Raw genomic sequence first — 21,671 nt, forward strand, 5'->3', positions numbered from 1 at the left:
ACAACATTATTATCATTAATGGTATTTGCGTACACTGGCAACCTATGTGAGGGAATCCTTGACACATTTCTGACGATCACTACCTACATTTTACGCAAATGTACACAACTACTACATACTAAATAATATAAACATGCATCCTCGTCATGGTTGTACAGTCGTCGGCGCTATACAAATTATCACTGCGCATACACAAGTGACAAGACAATTGCACAAGTGACAAAGATGTACTATTGAGTAGCTACTGTATTTTGTTTAGCGGTGTTAACGTTAAGAGATTTCACATTATGTAGATTTTCCAATGTTACGCACGAATACTGTTAAAACAGGGCGCCGGTGGACGAAAAGAGCATACTTTTAGAGAAGACGCTCATTCGTTATTTTTTTTTGGAACTCTTAGTGTCGTTGAACTTATAAATTGGATTGTGTGGTCGATACTGTATAACGAACGCCACCTACAACGCATATATTTATTATTGACATTTACATATCAGCCCTCATAGGGTTCTTCTAACAGTTACCATCGTAGTGATGTTCTCATTTATTAGCTCCCATCACATATCATCATAAACACTGTTTCTTCGACTTTTGCCGATTGTCGTCCATAAAAAGGATACCCCGATTGACTTAACGATTTTTCGGTTTCCGTCCGCACTCTAATACTGACCAATCTTCTCACACCATGTGACCACATAGGTCCTTCGACTCCGTATACATTCCTACTCTCATCTCCCGCCTTACTTTGTTTAATATTTCTCCATATTTTCTCTTGTCAGTCATTTACCTTTTCTTTCCCATCTGGCCTGAGTCCATTTAATTCAACATTTAAATGACCTTTGTATGTTAGACTCAATATTTCGGCTCTACTCAATGATTTTCCTCTTCTTCGGTGTCGGTATTGCGACTATAGTCCTTAATGCGTTTAATAGTAACTTAGTCGAGGTAATCTCTACTCTCGAATAGTTTTCTTTCCCAACACTGGTGGCTTTTTTATATAATGACATGTATGTGTGTTTACTTATTATTTTTCTAATAATCTTTTTTAAAAAGGATACTTTCATTAATAAAAATATGAACTTGTTCTTTATTTTAAATGAGGTTTAAAATAACTCGACGAAATATATTTAGTAACTAATTACGCCTTAAAAGTTACAACTAAAATTGTGTATGGAAAAAGAAACACATCATTGTAAAATATCTTCTCACCTTCGAATCTAAGCTAAAATACTAAACGTATTATTACCCAACAATTTTCGGTTTATTCTAAAATCTTTAAATATGATAAAACTTTTATATTAAAAATATATTGTTCTACTGAAACGTTTATCACGTTCAGAAGTGAGCATACTTTAAATAATTGATAATTTAACGAATAATAGACACATTTTTTTCGTGAATCACGTTATTTGTAACTCAGAGAATTAAGTGGTTTAAGATAGAAAATGATTTCAGATAATTTCAAATGTATTTTAAATAAAATATGTACTTTTTAAATGTATTATTTAGGCATAAAACAAATAATATTTAAGACAAAAACTATTATTTGTAAAAAACAAATAGCGAATGTAATTAATAATTTTGTCATAAATCGAATATAAAACAACAAAGTAAAATATTTTTGTCTATCACTTCGTATAGATAACATATATAAGAATTATTCGAATAATACCCTACTTCCAAAATATAATGGGAATAGTTTCTAAATTGATCAAGTCAGAAATAAATATATCATTGACGCTTTGGTTTTTCGTTTAACTTTTCATTTGTTATATAGACGATTAACAGCACCAAACGTTTTTTGAGCGGCTGTTATGATTTAGCTATTTCATATTGGCTCTTAACACGTGTTTATTTCTTTTATAACTTGTCCGATTCGGTGTATTAAATTATCGTTTAAAATTCAGGCGCTGACACGGGTAATAAATAAAATAGATTCGATTAAATGACATATTTCGATTATAAACGCCAAGTGCCCAGCCAAATGGGAAGACGGCCAAAACGGCATGGCCGCTCGAATCAGTTTCACGCAGAAAATTTTAAGTTCCAGTTTAGCTTTATGAAAAACGAAAAGCACCCGGTCAACGTTTTGGTTAGGTAAATATTATACATTTGTTTAATTAAGCCATGATAAAAAAAAACCTAAAATGATTAAATCTTAATAATATGTTAGTATAATGAAATATCACTTCTTGTATTTAACGTGTACTATATATTTTTGTAATTATACTGTATTATACATTTCGTTATACAAAAACCAATAAACGATTCATAAAAAAATAATTGTGAAATCAATGAACTTGTTTTTAAATTTATCTATTGTTTAATTGAAACAATAATTTTCATTTTATTATTGGGTTTGGTGTTAGGGTTTTGGCTCAGTGTAAGCTGTAGTGCTGTAGTGCTAAGCACTACATTAGTGTGAACTAATGTAGTATTAATTATTATTTAAATTGTTCAATTTCCACACAAATTATTTTAGAATATCATTAAATGTAAAAAAAATAAATTAAACATAATCGCTGGGTATGTAAACAATAAACTATTATAAACATCAATTAAATTGTAAATAAACAATTCGAACACGCGGTACACGTGTTACAGGCTTCACGATTAAATTTGAATAATAATAACAATTGGATTAATAATAAACATTAAAACGTTAATTATGCGAAATAACGATTCATGTTTAAACTTGTTATTATTCTGTAAAAACCGACCCACAGTGGTCCGAAAGTGAATTCCTGTCTCTCAAAAGTCCTGTTAGTTAATATGCAAAAAATATAAAAACAATTATGAATTAACCATTTTTATATGTTTCTTAGACTTAATATAAAATGTCAAGGCCATATGTGTACCCGGATATTTTTTATTACTATTTAATGTTCAGTTATTGTAGTTATTGTTATTAATACATAGTTATTGTAGTCTGTAGAGCAAGTATTCAGTTTTTCCAAAATATAAAACAATTTTACGTCAGACAAAAATTACTTAGTACATAATGCAAATAAGATAGCATTGGAAATAAATTAAATATTAGTAAATAATCGTACTTTCTTATTTGCATTGTGAACTAAACATTTTTTTAAAATATTAGAGGGTAAAAAGTTGTAAGCGAAATAATATTTTCTAAAATCAAAAAAACCTCCAAACTATAATATCTGAATTTTAAATAGCAATAAAAAACGTCCAAGTACACACATGACCTTAAAACTGTATATTGTGTCTAAGAAATCTATTAAAATTAATAACTCGTAATTGTTTTTATTATTTCGCATATTTAATAATAGGACTAATGATCGACTAGAATTCACTTTCAGACCACTGTGCGGCCGCTGCCACAAAACGAAAAAAAAAGAAGACGTGTAAGTATTAAATCTCGTTTATTAGGTTTTTGTGTTATTAGTATTATTATACTGTACACGTTAGTTGTTTTCATTCGGACATGACCTTCGCAAATAAACTGGTTAACAACAATAACACCAATATCAACATCACTTCAGGTATGATACATAATGTACAGTATACAGTATAAACAACCAAATTGGGCCTAGCGTTTATATATGTAATGGCTTTACTACATTAAACCTTATAAATAAAAATAAAAATAAATGCAATGTTACCTCTAAGCCGAATGTAGATTACATCAGGAGAATGAGGAGACGCGTTGGTCGGGTCCGCGCTCACCTGAGAACAAAAAAAAAACGAATAAATTATATTATTAAATTTAATTTCTTAAGTTTTGTTTAAAATAATCTAATATATATATATGAAAAATGTATTAAAATACATGTTTTTTTCGAGTAAAATTATATCTATTAACTGGGAAAATAACGTAGTTCCTTAAATAACCTATAACTTATTATGTAAAAAATTACATTTTTTTTTATAGAACAAGTAATCTATCATTTTTTTATCAAACTTAATATATTAAACATTACATCTCATGGTTACAATTTTTTTATTACAATATTGAAGTAGTGAGCACCAAATCGGAATGTATTTTCAGTGTGTTCTAATATGGGCGATAATCACTATTTTTTCATTTATTGACAAAATATATTTTATGATAAAAAATATCACTTGCGGTTAGAATCACTAAATTTGAATATTTAGGTTAGCTTTTATGAATTTTCAACAAATAGTTAATTACTCGAATATTTAATAAGACTGGTTAGCAATATAAAACAACGTAACCAGCATAATGGAATTTTTAATTAAATAAATTATGTGCAGTATAAATGGTCGTGCCATCCGCTTCTTTCATCTATTCTATCTAGATCTGCTTTTTTTAAGGGAGGTTATTAAAAAAGTTTCACTTAATCTATACATAAAGTACAAACGAACCGGAAAATGGAGTTACTTTTTATACCGTAAAAAACGACCCTCATTCAAGTTAAGTTGCCCAGAACGACCTGACGACGTCGGCAATGTCTCTGCACGGTTTATGCTTGCGGTCAAGGCACTATGGATCATGTTATGAGGTAGGCATACGGTTATCAAAATATAATGGTAGGGTTGACCACTCTACGCTTATTGTGCATAAATATTACACACACACAGTGACTAGTTTTTTTTTTTTTTAAAGCGACAGTGAAGCGTTACAATATAATTTAGAGTGAATTCAATGCAAAGCGGTTGAACGTTTACTCATAGTTCCTCTGAGAGGCAGTTTAAGAAATTAATATGTTAACAAAAATGTAAATGTACATAACAAGTATTGTCATAACACGATAATCTGTCAGGGCTGCGCATAAATTATGCATGCAAGTCCATCAGATGTAATGTGCCTTGTTATTCATATTATTTTGATTTATTGGTGCAAAATTGGTGTTAATATAATATAAATATTCTGTATTATTACTTATATTAATAGGTGTAACCGCATATATTAAAAAGTTACCTATTTACATACACAAGTTTATTGTCTATACTAAATTCTAGTTTTCGAGGTCTTTAATAGATGTGCCTAAATGGGTAAGAAGTTTTAACACCTAATGAGACACACCACACTTGTCTTATTTCCTAAGATAACAATGGACCGAACACGATAATACCAATATTCGCCAATGGACAGGTTCAGATAAACGCAAATGCAGACGGTGTAGATGTCTATGATTTCTCTCAAGCCCACGCATACAATTGTTATGATAGGTTAGGTGATGTTAAAACGTTTTTATTACAAGCAAAGTTGTTCATGCAAGTAACTTTTTATTTAAATGATTATTTTTATTACGGTAACCTGTTGTAAACGAGCTATAAACGGCCGTAAAGTCGTTTACTTGGCTTAAATTTTTCAATCTGATTTTGATTTTTGTTACTTGAAATAATGCAAAAACGAATTTTTATAAGTGGTGTAAGCTGTCGGACTCGTGGTTTATTATTATTATTAGTAGTTAGTTCACATCTGACATAACATGGTAAGGAAAAAGTAGAGAAAAAAAGTAAACGGTTGGGTTTTCGGTAAGTGTGTTTTACGACCGCATAACGTTCCAGTCGAATTGATTGTACTTTTGGGTTTTTTATTTTTATTATTTTCTACTGGTTTTAGATTTTAATCTATTGCTTCGACCCGCAAAATACGATTGACCGGATGACAATAAGACAGAAGTGCAGTTACGCTGAATAATGTGGCCGGATTCCCAACATACCGACGTCGTCATCCGATTAGGTATTTGACAATATTGCCGACCAATATATCATCGAAATCGGTTACCCAAGTATAATCTTTTTTAATGGCCCAATGAGTAGTAACACTTCGTGATCAGCTCTTCGTAAATGATCACACGTCAAAGACAAACCCATATTGATATGTTGTCTCCAACTACAACAATGGGATTTTTGTACATAGACATAATATGTGCTGTCTTAGCAGATGTACCCATCTAACTACTTCTACATTAATGCAACTGTTTAGTTTTTTTTCCGGAAAAGTGCATCTATCAAGACATGTTTATTATACGCGAAAAAAATGGCGTGGTGCCACGTTTTTAGAACGTACAAGTATTAAAGTTAATCACCATCAAAATAAAAGACAGGTGTAAAAAATTCGCTTGTGTCGATTTTTGCAAGAATTTTTTTTACTACTAGCATTATTTTCTACTAATATTTCTTGGTTGGTTCTGATTTCAATGGAAATTAAACGGCCGTTGTCGGCGAACGAAAATCTGTTTTTATTATGATAATTGTACACCTTAACATATAAAGACTGTGCACGGAACGCGGAAGTCTAGGCGGTAAAATAAAAACAAAATATAAGAGTAGCAAAACGTTTCTATATGAATAAAGTGATATGGTCTGTGCGTTTTTATTTCCAGTTTCTATTATAACTATTATTATAATTGTTATTATGGTTATTACTATCACTATTAGACCTAGGACTGCTTTGGCTTCCTCCCTCCTGTGTCTTAAGGCGGTAATAGCGAAACGTTAATCATCGTGGAATCGCCATATTCCGCCGACACGTAAATATTGTTATTATATCATTATTGTCCAATAAACAGGAACACACGCGGGCAAAATATAAAACACTATAATTAATCTGCAGCTATTTTCAAAATAAACAATAATTATATTGCATGAAATTATTGATTTTTTAGTTTATTCGCTTAAAAAAGTAAATATTACAGTATTAACCGTGTCTTGCTGCCGCTTCCGTTATTTTTTCCCGTCTCATTGAAATTACAATAATATTGTTGTTACATACATAATATACATATTATGACACACATATTATACCGCTTGTTGTATGACTCGTCTGTTGACGAAAAAAAAAATACTTTACATACAAGCTTTGTAAAATAGTATTTATTAGCATATGTTTTATATTTTTATTTTTTTTATAGCGTTGGCGGGTTAAGTTGTTTTTGTGTGACCGCAAGTTTTTAGTCGTCTCAAAAAACGCGTTTCCTCGGTGTATGTGTTAAGGACACGGCTAGAAGTAAGTACACATGGTTATTTATTGCATGTACACGTCCGTATTCTCTAATAATAAAAATATAATATATTCATACAGTCGTTTGGTTCGACTACTAGAGCAGGGACGATACGGTTCGCGTTTAACATTACATCTAAAAAAAAACATTTACAAGTGTTTGGTTGGTAAATAACTAGTAAAAGAAAAATAACAAACTCTCGGCTATTAACATTTACAACATTAGGTACGAGTTTTGTGAAAAATTTCATTACTTGGTATCACAGAAATATGTCTCTAGCGAGCTGCAAACTACCCAACAGAGACGCTATAAATATTTGCATTATTATGTAAAAAAAACTGTGCAACAACGTTCTTCCTCGCCATTTAAAGTCTTAAGATATAATTCTGAAAATCCTATTTGATCGTTTGTAATTAAAAAATAGATACAAGGTATAGGTACAACTGGACGAGCGAATACTATAATGAATATTTAAAATAAATTGAATGGTATGTGCGAAGCATTTGTTCGAAACGCTTTTGAGAATTTCTTCATTAAAACCCGTTACGGTTGCAAGGCGATGGTAGAAAAGTGCACGACCGTGTCACCATAATAAAGTCCTATATAATAATTTATGTGCGCTATGGCACAGGCAGTGGTCGCTGTGGTCCCGCTATAGACTAAAACGGTCAACGGGCATCATTGAAGACGAACCGTCCAAAATTAACTTGTACCACGCTATTTAATATTCCGCGCAGGACCACCAAAGTTTTATTTTTAAATTTTATAAATAAATAAATTAAAACTAAAAAAAAACAACATTTAATGCGATAATAAGCCTGTCCTCTTCCTCTTACTCCTCCTCGTCCTCCTCATCTGGGACCGCTATACACTATAATATATTCCAAAAAGCGTAGATAAAAAAAAATATCGTAACAAATCATCCTTGACAGTTGGCAAATTCTGTAAACATATTTAATCACCCTTTTTTGTTTTTAATTAAGTTAATTTAAAAATAAACGGCTATTATGTTTAATTTTATACCTTGTAACTGATTCGGCGGTGTCGTCTAATCATAACCGTTTTGCTTTTTTATTTTTTTGACAATAATACTAAAATTTTAATTTTAAATATACAAAAATCAACGATTTATGATATTTACATGCTTGTATTGTGCTAGTGTTCGGAAAGTTTTTTTAAACCAAGTTAGAATATTGCTTCTTCTATATAATTCTTCAACTGACAAATAAGATAACGTATACAAATATTTGTACCATATAATAGTATCGTTATTGGTTGAACTTATTATACGATGATTATTATATTTCTTCAAACAAAACAATTTAAATTTATCGCAAGTTTATTTTAAATTTAAAGGAAGCCCGCAGAAGTGCCAAACATATGGTTCATGCGAAATTAACTTGGTCCAGGGATCCAGGTTTGAGCAGCTTTTTAGGGTATTATTAAAATAAAACTCTAAAAAGCTGTCTTAAAAGACGAAGAATGATTTGGGCATTATTGGAATGGGCAAATAGCCCCGTTAAAAGACTGCGGCGGCAAATGCATTATGAATTGATAACAAAATATATATAGAAAAAAAACAACACCAAGCGCCGCTGTTGACATTTCAAATATATTTGGGTCAATTTATAATATAATGTGATAAAATATTTTTCGCGTACAGCCAATCACGATTAATTATCCAGTTTAAACGGTCATTTGTTCATCCGGAATGAGCTAAACTGCAGTCGAATATAAAAAATATATTCTGAGCCTCTTTCGACGTACCCTCTCCCTTTTCTCTATCTCTCTCTCCGACATAAGCCGTTCGATTCTCGTGCGACAAATTGATCCGGTGATAAACGAGGTCTCTCTTGATTTATTAGCCCGTAGTAAATGTAGTTCATTAACGCCGATTGAAACATCTATCCGAGACGTATTAAGAGGCTCAAAATAAGCATTCAAAGATCATTCTGTCTATATCTAACGCGATAACTGAATCGAGCAGCGTAATATTATAAACTAAACTTACTTATGTTTGGCTTGTTGTTTAATTTGTTAGAAAAAACCGTTAATAGCATATAATTCTTGAAATGCCGACTTAAAAATATATCGGGAAATTCTACAAACTAAATAATAAATAAACTCCGAAACGAAAAACTACTTTCAATTATGTGGAGATATTCATACAAATTGCACAGCGTTTGACAAGTATAATTCATGTATGTACTTTAGAATATTCGGTTAGTCATCCAGAAGTTCGGTTTGCGACAAATAATTAAACGGTCACGATGAATAATAAATTCGGGAGATTTTTTCCATTTTAAATAATAAATTAAAAATGTACGAAATCCCTTATTTTCAATCAAATCGGTTTGCCGTTCCGTAATAGGCAGACTGAGGCAGGTACCGATTCCCTTTGAGATAAATCTAGAATTATACATAAAACCTAAACCTGAACCTCTTTCTAGAGTACATGACTTGGCCTTTAGACATAAAGTGAAAGAATAGTTAAAAAACAAATGTCAAGTAATAATTACGGCTTTTATAAATAATCGAATTTTCTAACTAAAGTGATAATAATAAACAAAAGAAACCCAAAACTTTCAGTTAAGTTTTACCTCGGAGTAATTCGATAACTCGGGGACGGGTAAACGATACTTTTTCTTTTAGACAAATCAGACTTATCAAAATTGCCTCACTTGGATACGGTCAACACTCAACAAGTATGAGTCTAGATTTAGAAGTTGGCTGGGTTTTAGGTTTGCGATTAAAATATATTTTAAGCTTAAAACAAATACACGAAGCTTAGCTGGTAGTTTTTTACCAGTGGTGTGTCAAGATATTTCTATAAATGTAACCGTTTTTTAGCTAAAGTACGCCTTTTTTAACCAAAACAAAGCGGTTTATTTTACTTCTTTAGACAACATTTAGTACATTTTTAGGCCACATATCCATATTGTTTTTAGTTTTATTCAAGTTTCGAGTCTTAAGCTGCCGAAAATAAACTAAGGCATCACGTTCGTGGACATATATAATTTGTATACGCATTCACACTGCGGGATTAAGCGATTTGGCACAATGAAAAATAAATCTCAAGCGACCAGTCACAAACGTTTAAGTACTGCTACGTTGTCGACGTCGACCGGTCGTTGTAATAATAATAATAATAATAATTAATGCATAAGAACCAAACGGAACTATGAACATATTTATCTTGACATCTTCGGCGTTGTCGTTTGCATTTTTTTTTTTTTTTTACTTTATTTAATTTGCACCCGTGAGAAGCTTTGGAACCGTCCCAAAACGCACAGTAACGCTTCGGAAAAAGTGGCCAAATGGGGAAAGGGGATCACGGTAGCGGTATGGGACATCTACTAATTTGACGATATGGTTACGCCAACAAAGTTTAACATTGCAGTTCGACCTTATTAACTAGACCGCCGTATTCTTGGTGTGCTAAATACCAGCACGCCAAGATCAATAACAGACGACAAATTACACGTCATATACATACGGTATAACACAATTTCTAAAAATTAATATATACATATATATATTGTCCCACGAAGATAAGACAAATGAAATGACTTTTGTTCTAGTGAATAGTTTTAAGATTTTTTTTTAAAATTAATTTACACTCATTCGCGCTATATACACTACGTTTTTTTGGCACTTATTTAAAAACATTTATTTGTTACATTTATTTTTAAAAATTCAAGATAGCCATTTTATTGAGAATAATTTGCTTAGAATTTCGACAGGTCCATAACCAGTTTTCGATTATTACATTTTTAGTTATTAAAGGTTAAATGGTAGGATGGGAGGTGGAGTGCGGTAGATAGTTATTTTTATCTGCACGCATTACTCTACCGCACTCCACCTCCTATCCTACAATTCAAAATGAAATAACTTTAAAAGTAATTATCCAAAACTAGTATAGTCGACCAGTCAAAATTCCAGCAAATAATTCTTAATACAATGGATATCTTGAATTTTTTTAAATAAAACGGTTTAAGAAAGTAAAATAGTTAAGTACAATAAAAAACGTAGTGCTTATAGTGCAAATGAGTATAAATGAATTTAAAAAAATAATCTTAAAAATATTTACTAGAACAAAAGTTATTTCGTTTGTCTTATTTTTGTGGGACATCCTGTATATATATATATATATATACAGCGCCCGTCAGTGCCAAAATGTTTCCGATTGATTGAGAACAGTGAGTGTAGTTGTGCTATTGCCGCCGCCACTAAAGCATCAGAGGAGGGTCAATTAAAAATTAAAGAAAGAGTCGCCATTGTTTTTTTTTAAATTTGTTAGGCTGGCCAAAAATAGAATACCGGTGTTACGTTTCTTCGGGCAACAACCGTTGTTAACGCGTTAATACAATATTGTTATATGAAAATTAAGGGTACGAAACTACGGATAAAAATAGGCGATGGCGAATAACAGCAGCTGCTAAACGTCGTCGTAGATAGTGTGATAGACAATAAAAAACCATTTATTGAAAAGCTTGTACTAGATTAGTTAACTAAGGACCCAGCCAATAACTCTTATAATACGTTTGTAATTTTATTCTTTTTTTAAAAATTACGTTATCGAGTAATATAAAATCCATATTTAACTGTCATCGACTTTTGATTTTTCAATGACGACCCACATGTTTAACAGTTAAAACAATGACTGGTCGATAACGAGTGTTGAGTAATTATTTCTCGAGTTAAAAGTTATAAAAGTTTAAGCAGAACAGAAGGTACACATTTTTGGTTGGCCAATGGCTATATCTATAATTGGAAGCCAGTTAGGCAAAGGCAGATTTAAGAAATTTCATATTTGTTATCGGAAATCATGAGTTTAAATGTAGGGGTAAGCAATATTTGAAATACTACAATTGATTTTGTAATTTACAGGCCAAATAGGTAAACTTTTACAACACTAATTTAAATATTTTATTTTTAATGTAACAATGCACTTAAGTATTTTTTGTTTTTTATTAGTTGTAATGTTAGGGAAAACGTAAAGTTGCTAACAATGTAATAATTTGTAACAAAAAAATAAAATAAAATAAAACTAAATATTGGTAATTAAATATATTTTGTGGAGTAATTTGCTCACTCATGTTCATAAGCAACTAAGCAAACGTGCTTTTGTATAAATTCCACGCCACTGTTTGTATTTTTTTTCTTTTTTAGATTTAAGTCGATACTTTAAATACAGGTACTGCCTAATATTTTAATTAGTATATTTCTCTCGCTAAATGATGTTTTAGAATACGACGATGGACGACCAAAACGCAGGCCACTCAACTCCTCTAAAGTCTAGAAGATCGATTATCCGTTTACGCTTTTAATTCAAAAAGCAAAATATCCCGTCAACTACAGCTGCAGATGTACCAAAAGCACAATTCCGTGGTCCTTATCGAACTCTTTTGAGAGGGCGTCGCACCACCCATTTTTAAGGAGTAAAGTATAGGCAATTTTTTACAAAATCTTAATTTAAAGGTTTAACTGTAATGTGTAATTATTAGTTCAATAACTAGGACTCTATTTTGGTAGTTAATTTATTTTTTGAACTACCACAGCATCCTTGAAAGCGATTTAAAAATTGTTTTTCATCTCTACATGTTTAAGCAGACTGAGTATAAGTCGCTTAATTTTGGTTTTAGAGTAAAAGCACTCATTATAAAATTAAAAGAGAACAATATTCCGGAGGGCAAGACCTAGCGTTTTTTCATTATTCTAAGTATAACGCTCAATACATAGTTTAGAAATAACAACTATTTTAACATTTTTAAATGATTGTAACTTTTCAAAAAATGATTTTTTTTTTTTTAAACGCACCGTCTTGCCCTCCGGAATATTGTTGTCTTTTAATTTTATAATGGGTGCTTTTACTCTAAAACCAAAATTAAGCGAGTTATTTTCAGTCTGCTTAAACTTGTTTTTACCACTGAAAATCACCAGTGCGACGCCCTCTTAAACGGTACACTAAACACTTATACATTTTTCTTGTTGTTGATAAAAAAATCGTTTATTCGTTATCCCATATAATATATAAACCGGCTGGGGAACAATCGACCCTGGAGACCGATAAAAAGATAACGAACAGGCAGAGAAATATAATAACGATCCGGACAAAGTCTTGGAACGTTGCACACAAATATAGAGGTAATAATAACGGATCGATTAAGGATAGGAGAGAGCAATACATATCTATCTAGATTCTAGCTTGTCTTGGCGAGCGACAGTTTTTCTATACAAGACATTTGTTTGTTTATATAAGTACTTGTACTTTTCCCCAGACGTTTACCGTCCACACCTGTTTATCCATATTAGCTAGGTACTACATGAACACACCATTAACTTAGGTCCAACAAAATGAAATAAAATATTTATAATCATAATAATAATGATTATACAATGGACCAAAGCTGGTATTAAAGTGGATAATGCGTCTCAAAGTAACTAAAATAATATAGTCTTAGTCAAAAATCATGCGGCGTCCTAATTAGGAGGGGTAAATGCCCTCCAAATCATACACGCGGTCAAAATGAAACTACACCCAAGAGATATTATATTATATTGGGGTATTAGGTGGTTTAAGCAGTTTAATTGCTACCATGGCAATAGAAAAAAAATGCAGTAAAAGCCCTTCTATGAGGCCCAAATATAAATATATATTCTGTACATAGTTTATAATTTAAGGCAACGATGCGCTAAAATTCCGCTCTGTATTTATGATATACCTACTTACTTATATACCATATAAACGACTGAAGTGTTAATGAAAATGTGATTTGCAAAGTTATATTATAATATTATATTAATATGTCTTGATAATAATAAGTCTATCATATGTTGGTCTTACGTTTTCCATACCTTTCAATTACACTTACATGAATGGCAAATCAGAAGAGGCGACTAAAAGTTTTTGTAACATTATATCTACAATATCCACGTTAATTTGAAATGTCAGACTTTATTTTTAATAATTTAATTTCGGGATGGGTATAGTTATATCTCATATCACTTGTTTAGGGTTTCGAGATGTAATATTAGCAAATTTTAATTTTCTGACCAATACAACAATATTTTTTAAAGAAAACCCAAAATCTAAAATTTATCGTCAACCCTTATTTTTTTTTTACATTCTCCCAGGACAATAAGGAAACTCTGACCAGCGAAATCGAGTCCTAGGTCGAACCGTATGGATTGTATGATAACGGACAAACATAATATAAATGATATTATATATATTTATTATAATCTAAAGAACCCATCATTTAAAAAAAACGTTTTTCGTTTCAATATTTTAGCCATCTGTCGAAACGCAGTTAAACTAATAGAATTCCTACACCATCATCATTATTATTATTTTTTGTATTTCGCTAAAGCCATATCATTTTTTTTTTTTTTTGCTCGAATGATTTATTATTAAAAAATATTGACATAACGTGCAGACTGCAGTATTTGTATTAAATTATATATTTTCGGTGATCATTATGAAAATGTATATATAATGTTTTATTTGTATCGTTTGTAACGGCCGTCGGCATTAATGAACTTGGTTCTCGACTAACGCTTTGTCATCGCCATCACTATTTTTTTTTTACTGTGAATCGTTTATGGTTCGCCCACGACTTCTATAATATAATATTATGTCAGCCACCGTTTGCGCTCAAAGTCATTTGGTCGTACTCGAAGGACTCCAATAAAATTCCCGGTCATGTTATTTATTTTGTTTTTATTTCCCTCGGCGGGTCGACCTATTTTTTTTTTTAATTATACGCCCTGTAATTTTGAAACCAGGCTAACGAAACGGTCGCATAAGGAAATTATAATTATAAACCACCTCGGATTTGCGACCGCCACCGTTTGAACCAAGGATCCATTTCAGCATTAAAATAATAATATATACGACCGCAGCCGTGTCTTTGGACACTTCGATTAACACACACTGCACGAACCTTTCGACGGTAATGCGCACCAAACCCTTTGATCTGTGCTTCCCCTATCTCCTAAATTGTGTGCATTAATTTTAATCTAAAAACCTTAATTTCCACAAGAGCACAGGTGCTCCAGGTTACAAAATATGTTTGAGGCCGATCTGGCCAGCTTCTAGCTGCCAGTCTTTGATTGCCTACAGTTGCTGATTTGTCATTAATTTTTGAAAGAAACTATATTGAACACATCGAGTACATAATTTTTATTTTGCTCAATTGTAAAATCGTTTAAAAATCACATTCACCATTTTTGTACGTCATCACTTCAATTATTGTAAACGAAGCGTTGACGTTCATAACTTCACAGGGCAGTAATTGTGGACTCAGTAATGAAGTTCTACCTTTCAATTCGAGAGTACGTTAGGTATCCTGTATGTAGTAATCTACAGTAGATGGAAACGGGATAGCGCGGATCGAGGTATTAAAGCGTGGCATTAACCGTAGAGACGATAACAACGACAACGTCACGTCTCCCTCAGCTCCAATTGACAGAGGATCCATCAACCGGTCAACGGTTAACTGGTGTTTCTTTTCGCCCTACCTCTACAAAAACGTGACAAAAGTTAAAAGACAAACAACGAAATTTGCTTAATACTTTAGCAACACACACACCGTTATCTAAATAATCATGTGCACGCGATCATCGGAGGCTAAACGTTAACAATCGCTTTCGGCGGAAACTTTTCGACTTCGAAGTTTTACTTACCAATCGCGTGGCACTAAACTTTCACTACTAACCGGGCTCACTATATATATTTATATACATAAGACTGAGCTTAGCTTATACGTGAACTGTTAATCAACATATTATTCGTGGCTAAACGGATCCTTATACAACCGATCACGTGGTGAAGTGTAATGGATGTATACGATATTTATAAGCGATATTACACAGTGTTATTTTTGTTACGGTAATTTGTGGGACCCTACGTGAAGGGGTACGACGTTTGTGAAGGAGACAGACGAAGAGGCGCACGTTTGAGCGTGTACTCAGATTAAAACATACAAGGGGGGGGGGGTTAGAGGGGGACATCGTTGTTAGATGGCTCGTTGCGTGCAAAACAAAAACGACCGCTGGGCTTTTATGGGTTGTGTTTATGCCGGAATGTGTGCGCAAACTCGTTCTTCACACGCCACAGGAGAGACGTTGTCCGCCGTTTAACGGCCGGCGCTTCGAAAAACGACGACGTCCGCTTTTGCAACATCAATCAAGTCGGTAATTTATAAATGCACCCGAGGGAGAGCGGGGTGGTGATGAGAAGGTGTGTGAGAGAGTCAGAACGAGTGTCGTAAAATCTTTTCACAATTAACGACAAACACAAGTAACGTTTGAATGTTATTATTAGGAGGTGTACACTGTACACATAATATATATATATTATATATATTTATATCCCGCAAAACGAAAAACGGAAGTAAAATAACCGCCACCGCGCGACCGCCTGTAATGACATAACTCCGATTTCGCATGGTCGCGTGTACGTTTGGTTGTGCTTTGAATTTGAATTCATACTTGCGACATGTGTAGACACACTCACATCGAGTTTCACTTAAACCCGAGCACGTACCGGTGACATTTTTGACGCGCCGACGACAACGATTGCAACGTTTTGACGGCGCTGGACTTGGGGGACTGCGAGGACGAGTGTTTTGCTTTATGTCCTTTCGTACATGCGAGAAACGCCACACGGTATTTTGTACGCCTCGGATTTCTGTAAAAAATTGCCGCCGGTGGAAAATTAAAATAACAAGCCCGACACTAGTCCACGTGTAGTGACGTAGTTCGCATTAAGCAAAAGTACAAATGAAAACGAAATACTTAATAAATAAATAGCAATGACACAATGTTATGCGAAGGCGGTGACCAACACAACTCTGATCACGCGATATCAAGCAATCGCATCCACAATTAATAGGATACATATAAATTGTACTGTTTGATCGAGGCGGCAAATAGAATAAAATGTGGCTAGATGAAGAGGGCAGAAGCGACAGAAGTGTTGTATGACAAAAAGTTGCCACTCAGAGCAAAAAGGAAAATGGCAGAAGTGGAAGTAACTGGGAACGTGTGGTGTGTCAAGATTGGGCAAAGATTGGAGGAATGAACTAGAATAGATTGAAACGGTTAACCGAAGAACGAGTGGATTACATATTGAAATAAAAATCTTAGATGATTATCCCATAAGTTTTCCAAACGGGACTCTCGTGCAAGAATCTACTAGAATGACTATGAATCCTGCTTAGGTGATTTAAATCAGGTTTCTTCTCTTTGTTCTTAAAGACTTCGTACGGGAAAACCTTGTTATCTCTACAAGATAAACCTGCCGAAAGTTCCAGATGGGATAATATGTTGACCCTTTTCCAAAATACCATTTTAGAGGAATTTTTTATGACATTCCTACAACCCGAGTCCTTTGACTAAAATTTGGCTAAGATTTTCCATGATTTTAGGGAAGCTATGGAAGTGTGTGGAGTTTCTCATCGCATGTTTTGACCGTTAAACCCAATAGATAGATGCGATTGACAAAAGAAAATTAGAGAAAACATCTTATATTGGTGTATAAAAAGCACAGTTATTATTATTAGTATTATTATTATTATTATTGCACTATTGCGGATCTAGATCGGCGTGCAGAGCTGTTCATCCTCGGCGTGTACAAGATATGATAAATCTGAAGCGATTTATACGGGTCTTCGGTTCCCACGTTACTATGGACCGAATCCCAAGAATATGTCGGGTTGTGTGCACAAGTATACGTTCTAAAGATTAAGAGTAACGTTATAATAATATATCATGCCGTAGTGGTTGTGCGTATAAAGACAATTTCCACTCGACCCTTGCGCCCTGGATAGGTGCACTAGGAAACGACGTAACAAAAAAAAAGGACGTTTCCGCCGCCGGCCGCATGAATCATTTTCGTGTTAAATTATTATTTTTTTCTTGTATATATATAAAACATTGTTATGGTGCGGCGACGACGGCGGAGGTGCCAAAACAACAATATGCGGTGTATCATAACGAAATCGGCGAAACACAATTTCCGACGCTGGAGGAAGTAAGTTTAATAATTATTAATAGTGTTCCGACTTGGCCGTCAATTGATGAAAATAAAAACGAGGAATATTGGTATTGTTGTTGTCGGACGGACCGTCGGGGTCGCACAAAACGAAGTTTACAAAAGCTCGGGGTGAAAAAAAAAGTAAAAGAACGTCGGACCTGGGCTTATTTTTTTCTAAGACTATACGCAAACGCAAAGGCCGTGTGCACGAAAAGTGGGATAATATGCATCGGAAAATAAATTTCACAACGAACCAATACACAATAGCGGTATCACGATTTAATAAGTCAATACGGTAAACACGAATAAAAAAACATTAGGTCGATCCGGGGCGGGTCGACGAAAATGATTACTATCGTTGAAAAAAACAAAAAAAGCGCACTACTCTATTATTACACACGGTCACAGGAGCTGCTTGTTTGTTGCATGGTAAATAATGGCAGTGCGGCGTTCAAACGGGACGAGTCTTGGCCGGCAGTATATTATAACATGTCGCAGTAATACATACATACATATATATGTGTGTGCAATGTGCATATATACACAGATACATAGAGTTCTCGTATTCTGATTTATAATAGCCGGGGGAACGCACACGCCCCCTATATTGATTACCTCTCCTCTGCTACAACGCTAGCCGTTCGCACTGCAGACCCCTTGGCAACAACCCCAAAGCGTCCTCTACTCTCTTACCAGCGTCCGTCGACGATCGCACAGCCACACACAGTCGTTGTCTTTTTAGTAGGTTTCCCATCAAGTCCATTTTTAATTATTTAGTTAGCAAAACCGACCGAAGTCGGAATGGACCAGATGTCGAAAGTCCCGGGGATGGATATGGAACAAATTGTATATTGTACATCAGCCAAGCAACGCACACCTTATCTGTCTTACTCTTTGAACCCTTGATAGTATGCGCTTCTAGATTACTGCACGGTGGTTATACGAAATTTGCCTACTCTAGAGCTTTTCACCGATGGACGTCCATGGGCTCAAAATCCTGTACTAGAGAATCAGCCAATCTTTATTGAAATCACCACAGACGGAACCGTTATATTAACCCAAGCACCCATTACGTGTATTAAAACAAACTGACTAACGCTACAGTATACACAAATCCGAATTATCAAGAATAATCCGACGAGATCAAGTGGATAAATATTATGTTTAAATGATGGTGGCTATAACAAACTGGATAATTGTACCTAAAGATTAAGATGAGTGAAGCTAAACTGTGTTCGGAGCCATGACATATAAACAGTGTTAAAGAAAGGAAGAATCGTTGCAATTGTTTAATAGAACGCTGACAGTCGATATTAATTAATTAAACGTAATGGCTTGTTAATAATAGTAAGTGATCGTCAGGTGGCTCGTTCAAGTATATATACGGTTATCGTACTATAATATGGTCACTTAAGGGAGCAGGGGGCGGGAATGTAAAAAAATACAAAACGGCTGGTAAACCGGAAATTCAAAAACAGCGGTAACTTCGTGTGTGACGCGCGCAAAAGTAATGAAAACTTTCAAACGACACTCGAGTGGTGTTTAGGGTGCCTAAAAACATACTTTCGAGATAATGCTTGAACGCCGTCGCTTGTGTATGAGGTTAATTTCGTTTATAAACAAAATCCCAGTCAACATAGTCAAACGAGCAAGATATAGTCGCTTTATTATATAATATATGCTAATTTTGTTTTGAATGCGATAACGTGAAATGTACGAAAGTATTAAAATAGTATGCATGATCTTAAAAATATTTCTAATTCAAGCGCGTTCGGGTGATAAGCGTGATATCAATATTGTTATATAGGTTATGAAATATACAGAAGAGTACAAGACAAAATGGAATATTTAAAACGTTGTTGTTGAAAAATGATTAACCGTAAATTACACGAACAAATAAAAAACTTTTAAGCTCTTTAGCCGTTCGCTTTTCTGTATACAAACGGAGCGAGCGTGTTAATCCCTAAAAGCGTAAACTTTATTATGTTCATCTTCGTCGGGTCGATCGTAATAGGAAAACATAATAATTTATACGACGTAACCTAACGGGATGACCCCCAACCCCCGGGGCTGACAAAAAAAAAAAAAGAACCTTACCAACTCTTCGGTAGACTTGTACGATAAATGGCGGCGGCGCTCGGCTTTACGCACAAACTGTTGGCCGTTAAATTTGAGTTATACAATAAAAACGCTGGGAAATAAAATGATAAGTCGAACCAGTAAAGAAAGAAGAGAGAAAAAGAAAAAAATAACCGTTCGGTTCTTCGGCGTTCTCTATTTATCACGGACCAATTCGTTTTTGAAAACCCATTTCGTCGGGGATATTATAGGATCGTTGTTCTGATATATTTTACTTTATGTTGGCCAAAATGCATGAGAGTACACAATATAATAACAATATTAAAGCGACTGATGAATGATTATCGTCATCGCCGGATTATTATTATTTTATTATATATGATATGACGACAGCGAGAACGTGTCAATTAATTTTTATTATAACGTTTTTATGAACTCACAATCTTGTTACTATTATTCAAAGGTGACTGCCACCAAATCCAATGCTTTCCACGCACCGTCTACAGCCGGGAGACCCGACGGCCGAGGGTAGGTCGGTGGGTGGCGGCGCCGGGCTAGCAAGGGCAGGGGACGTCGAACGTTAAATTTTCAATTCTCGTTTGAGTGAAAAACCGGGAATCGCGCTGGGATAGCCGTCATCGACGTGCAGCTCAACGACAAACGGAGAGTCCCGGTGAGCTATTTTCCCGGGATAGGGAGACGCCGCCGCAGCCGCCGGGTCCACGCCCATCACCGCCGTAGCACGCTTACATCCCTTGCCCTTCATGCCCTCCGACCAACGTTATTGCCATCATTCACCCGTAACAACGTTCCGGTAAAACTTTTTTACCCATATATATATATAATATTATACACTTAAAGTCCCGGTGCGCTCTTTAGGCGCCCATATTATATTGTACATCTATATGGTATATATACCTACCTAAATGCGTGGATCCGGTCAAATAAAAAAAGGATTTATGTACGTTTATTACTATTCACTCGCCTAATATGTGTACCATTAAACTAACACACACGCACACACTGGGATAATAAAATATTACCGGGATATATCGGCATGGTTATCGTAGATTTTCCTGACCTCATACCCATATGCGTATCCGCTCGAGCTTGAACAAAAACCCTCTGTTAAACGTAAACGAATGATAGTTTTCCTGCGCGAAAAAATCTTATGGAGGCTTATTCGAGCGTATATACTTAAGCCTTAAGGGTTATACGGATATCCACGTAACTTATAGGAAAAAGAGAATAAATCAGTATAGAAAGACTGACGCGGAGAAATTTTCATAAATGTTCGTAGAAAAAAGCTATGCTAAATAATATGTGTAATACAAATCGGTTGGCCGTCTGTACTGTATCATGGGCCCGGATCGCGTTTTGGAGTCAAGGAAAGTATTCATACAGCAACCTTCAAAGCATTGGCGGAGATCAGGAGGTGGGGGCACTTAAGTTACTAAAAACCTTAAAACTAAAAATTAGTGTATATATTTAATTTTTAGTGAGACATTTGTTGAAATAAAAATAAATGTAGCACTAATTTTAAGTTTTAAGATTTTTTTAAGGTTTTTAGAATCCCAAGCCCCTCCCTCCCGATTTCTACCAATGCTTCAGAGGATGTA

At 34.1% G+C, this 21,671-nt stretch overlaps 1 protein-coding gene across 6 annotated transcripts in view; it reads right to left on the minus strand.

The window, feature by feature from the left end:
* The window catches only part of LOC126840942 (high affinity cAMP-specific 3',5'-cyclic phosphodiesterase 7A-like), a 107,185-nt gene that overhangs the window by 28,807 nt on the left and 56,707 nt on the right, over nt 1–21,671 (minus strand). For all 6 annotated transcript variants that reach the window (XM_050576992.1, XM_050577003.1, XM_050577014.1 and 3 more), the window contains one exon: nt 3,621–3,684. In XM_050576992.1, coding sequence (XP_050432949.1) covers nt 3,621–3,684 — 64 coding nt within the window. The remainder of the gene's footprint in view (nt 1–3,620; nt 3,685–21,671) is intronic.

The sequence above is a fragment of the Adelges cooleyi genome, unplaced genomic scaffold (genome assembly GCF_023614345.1).
Source record: "Adelges cooleyi isolate 19-005CV unplaced genomic scaffold, UGA_ACOO_1.1 ACOO_flye_CR_arks_rails_tigmint_CR_PRNA_108, whole genome shotgun sequence".
NCBI classification, from domain to species: domain Eukaryota; kingdom Metazoa; phylum Arthropoda; class Insecta; order Hemiptera; family Adelgidae; genus Adelges; species Adelges cooleyi.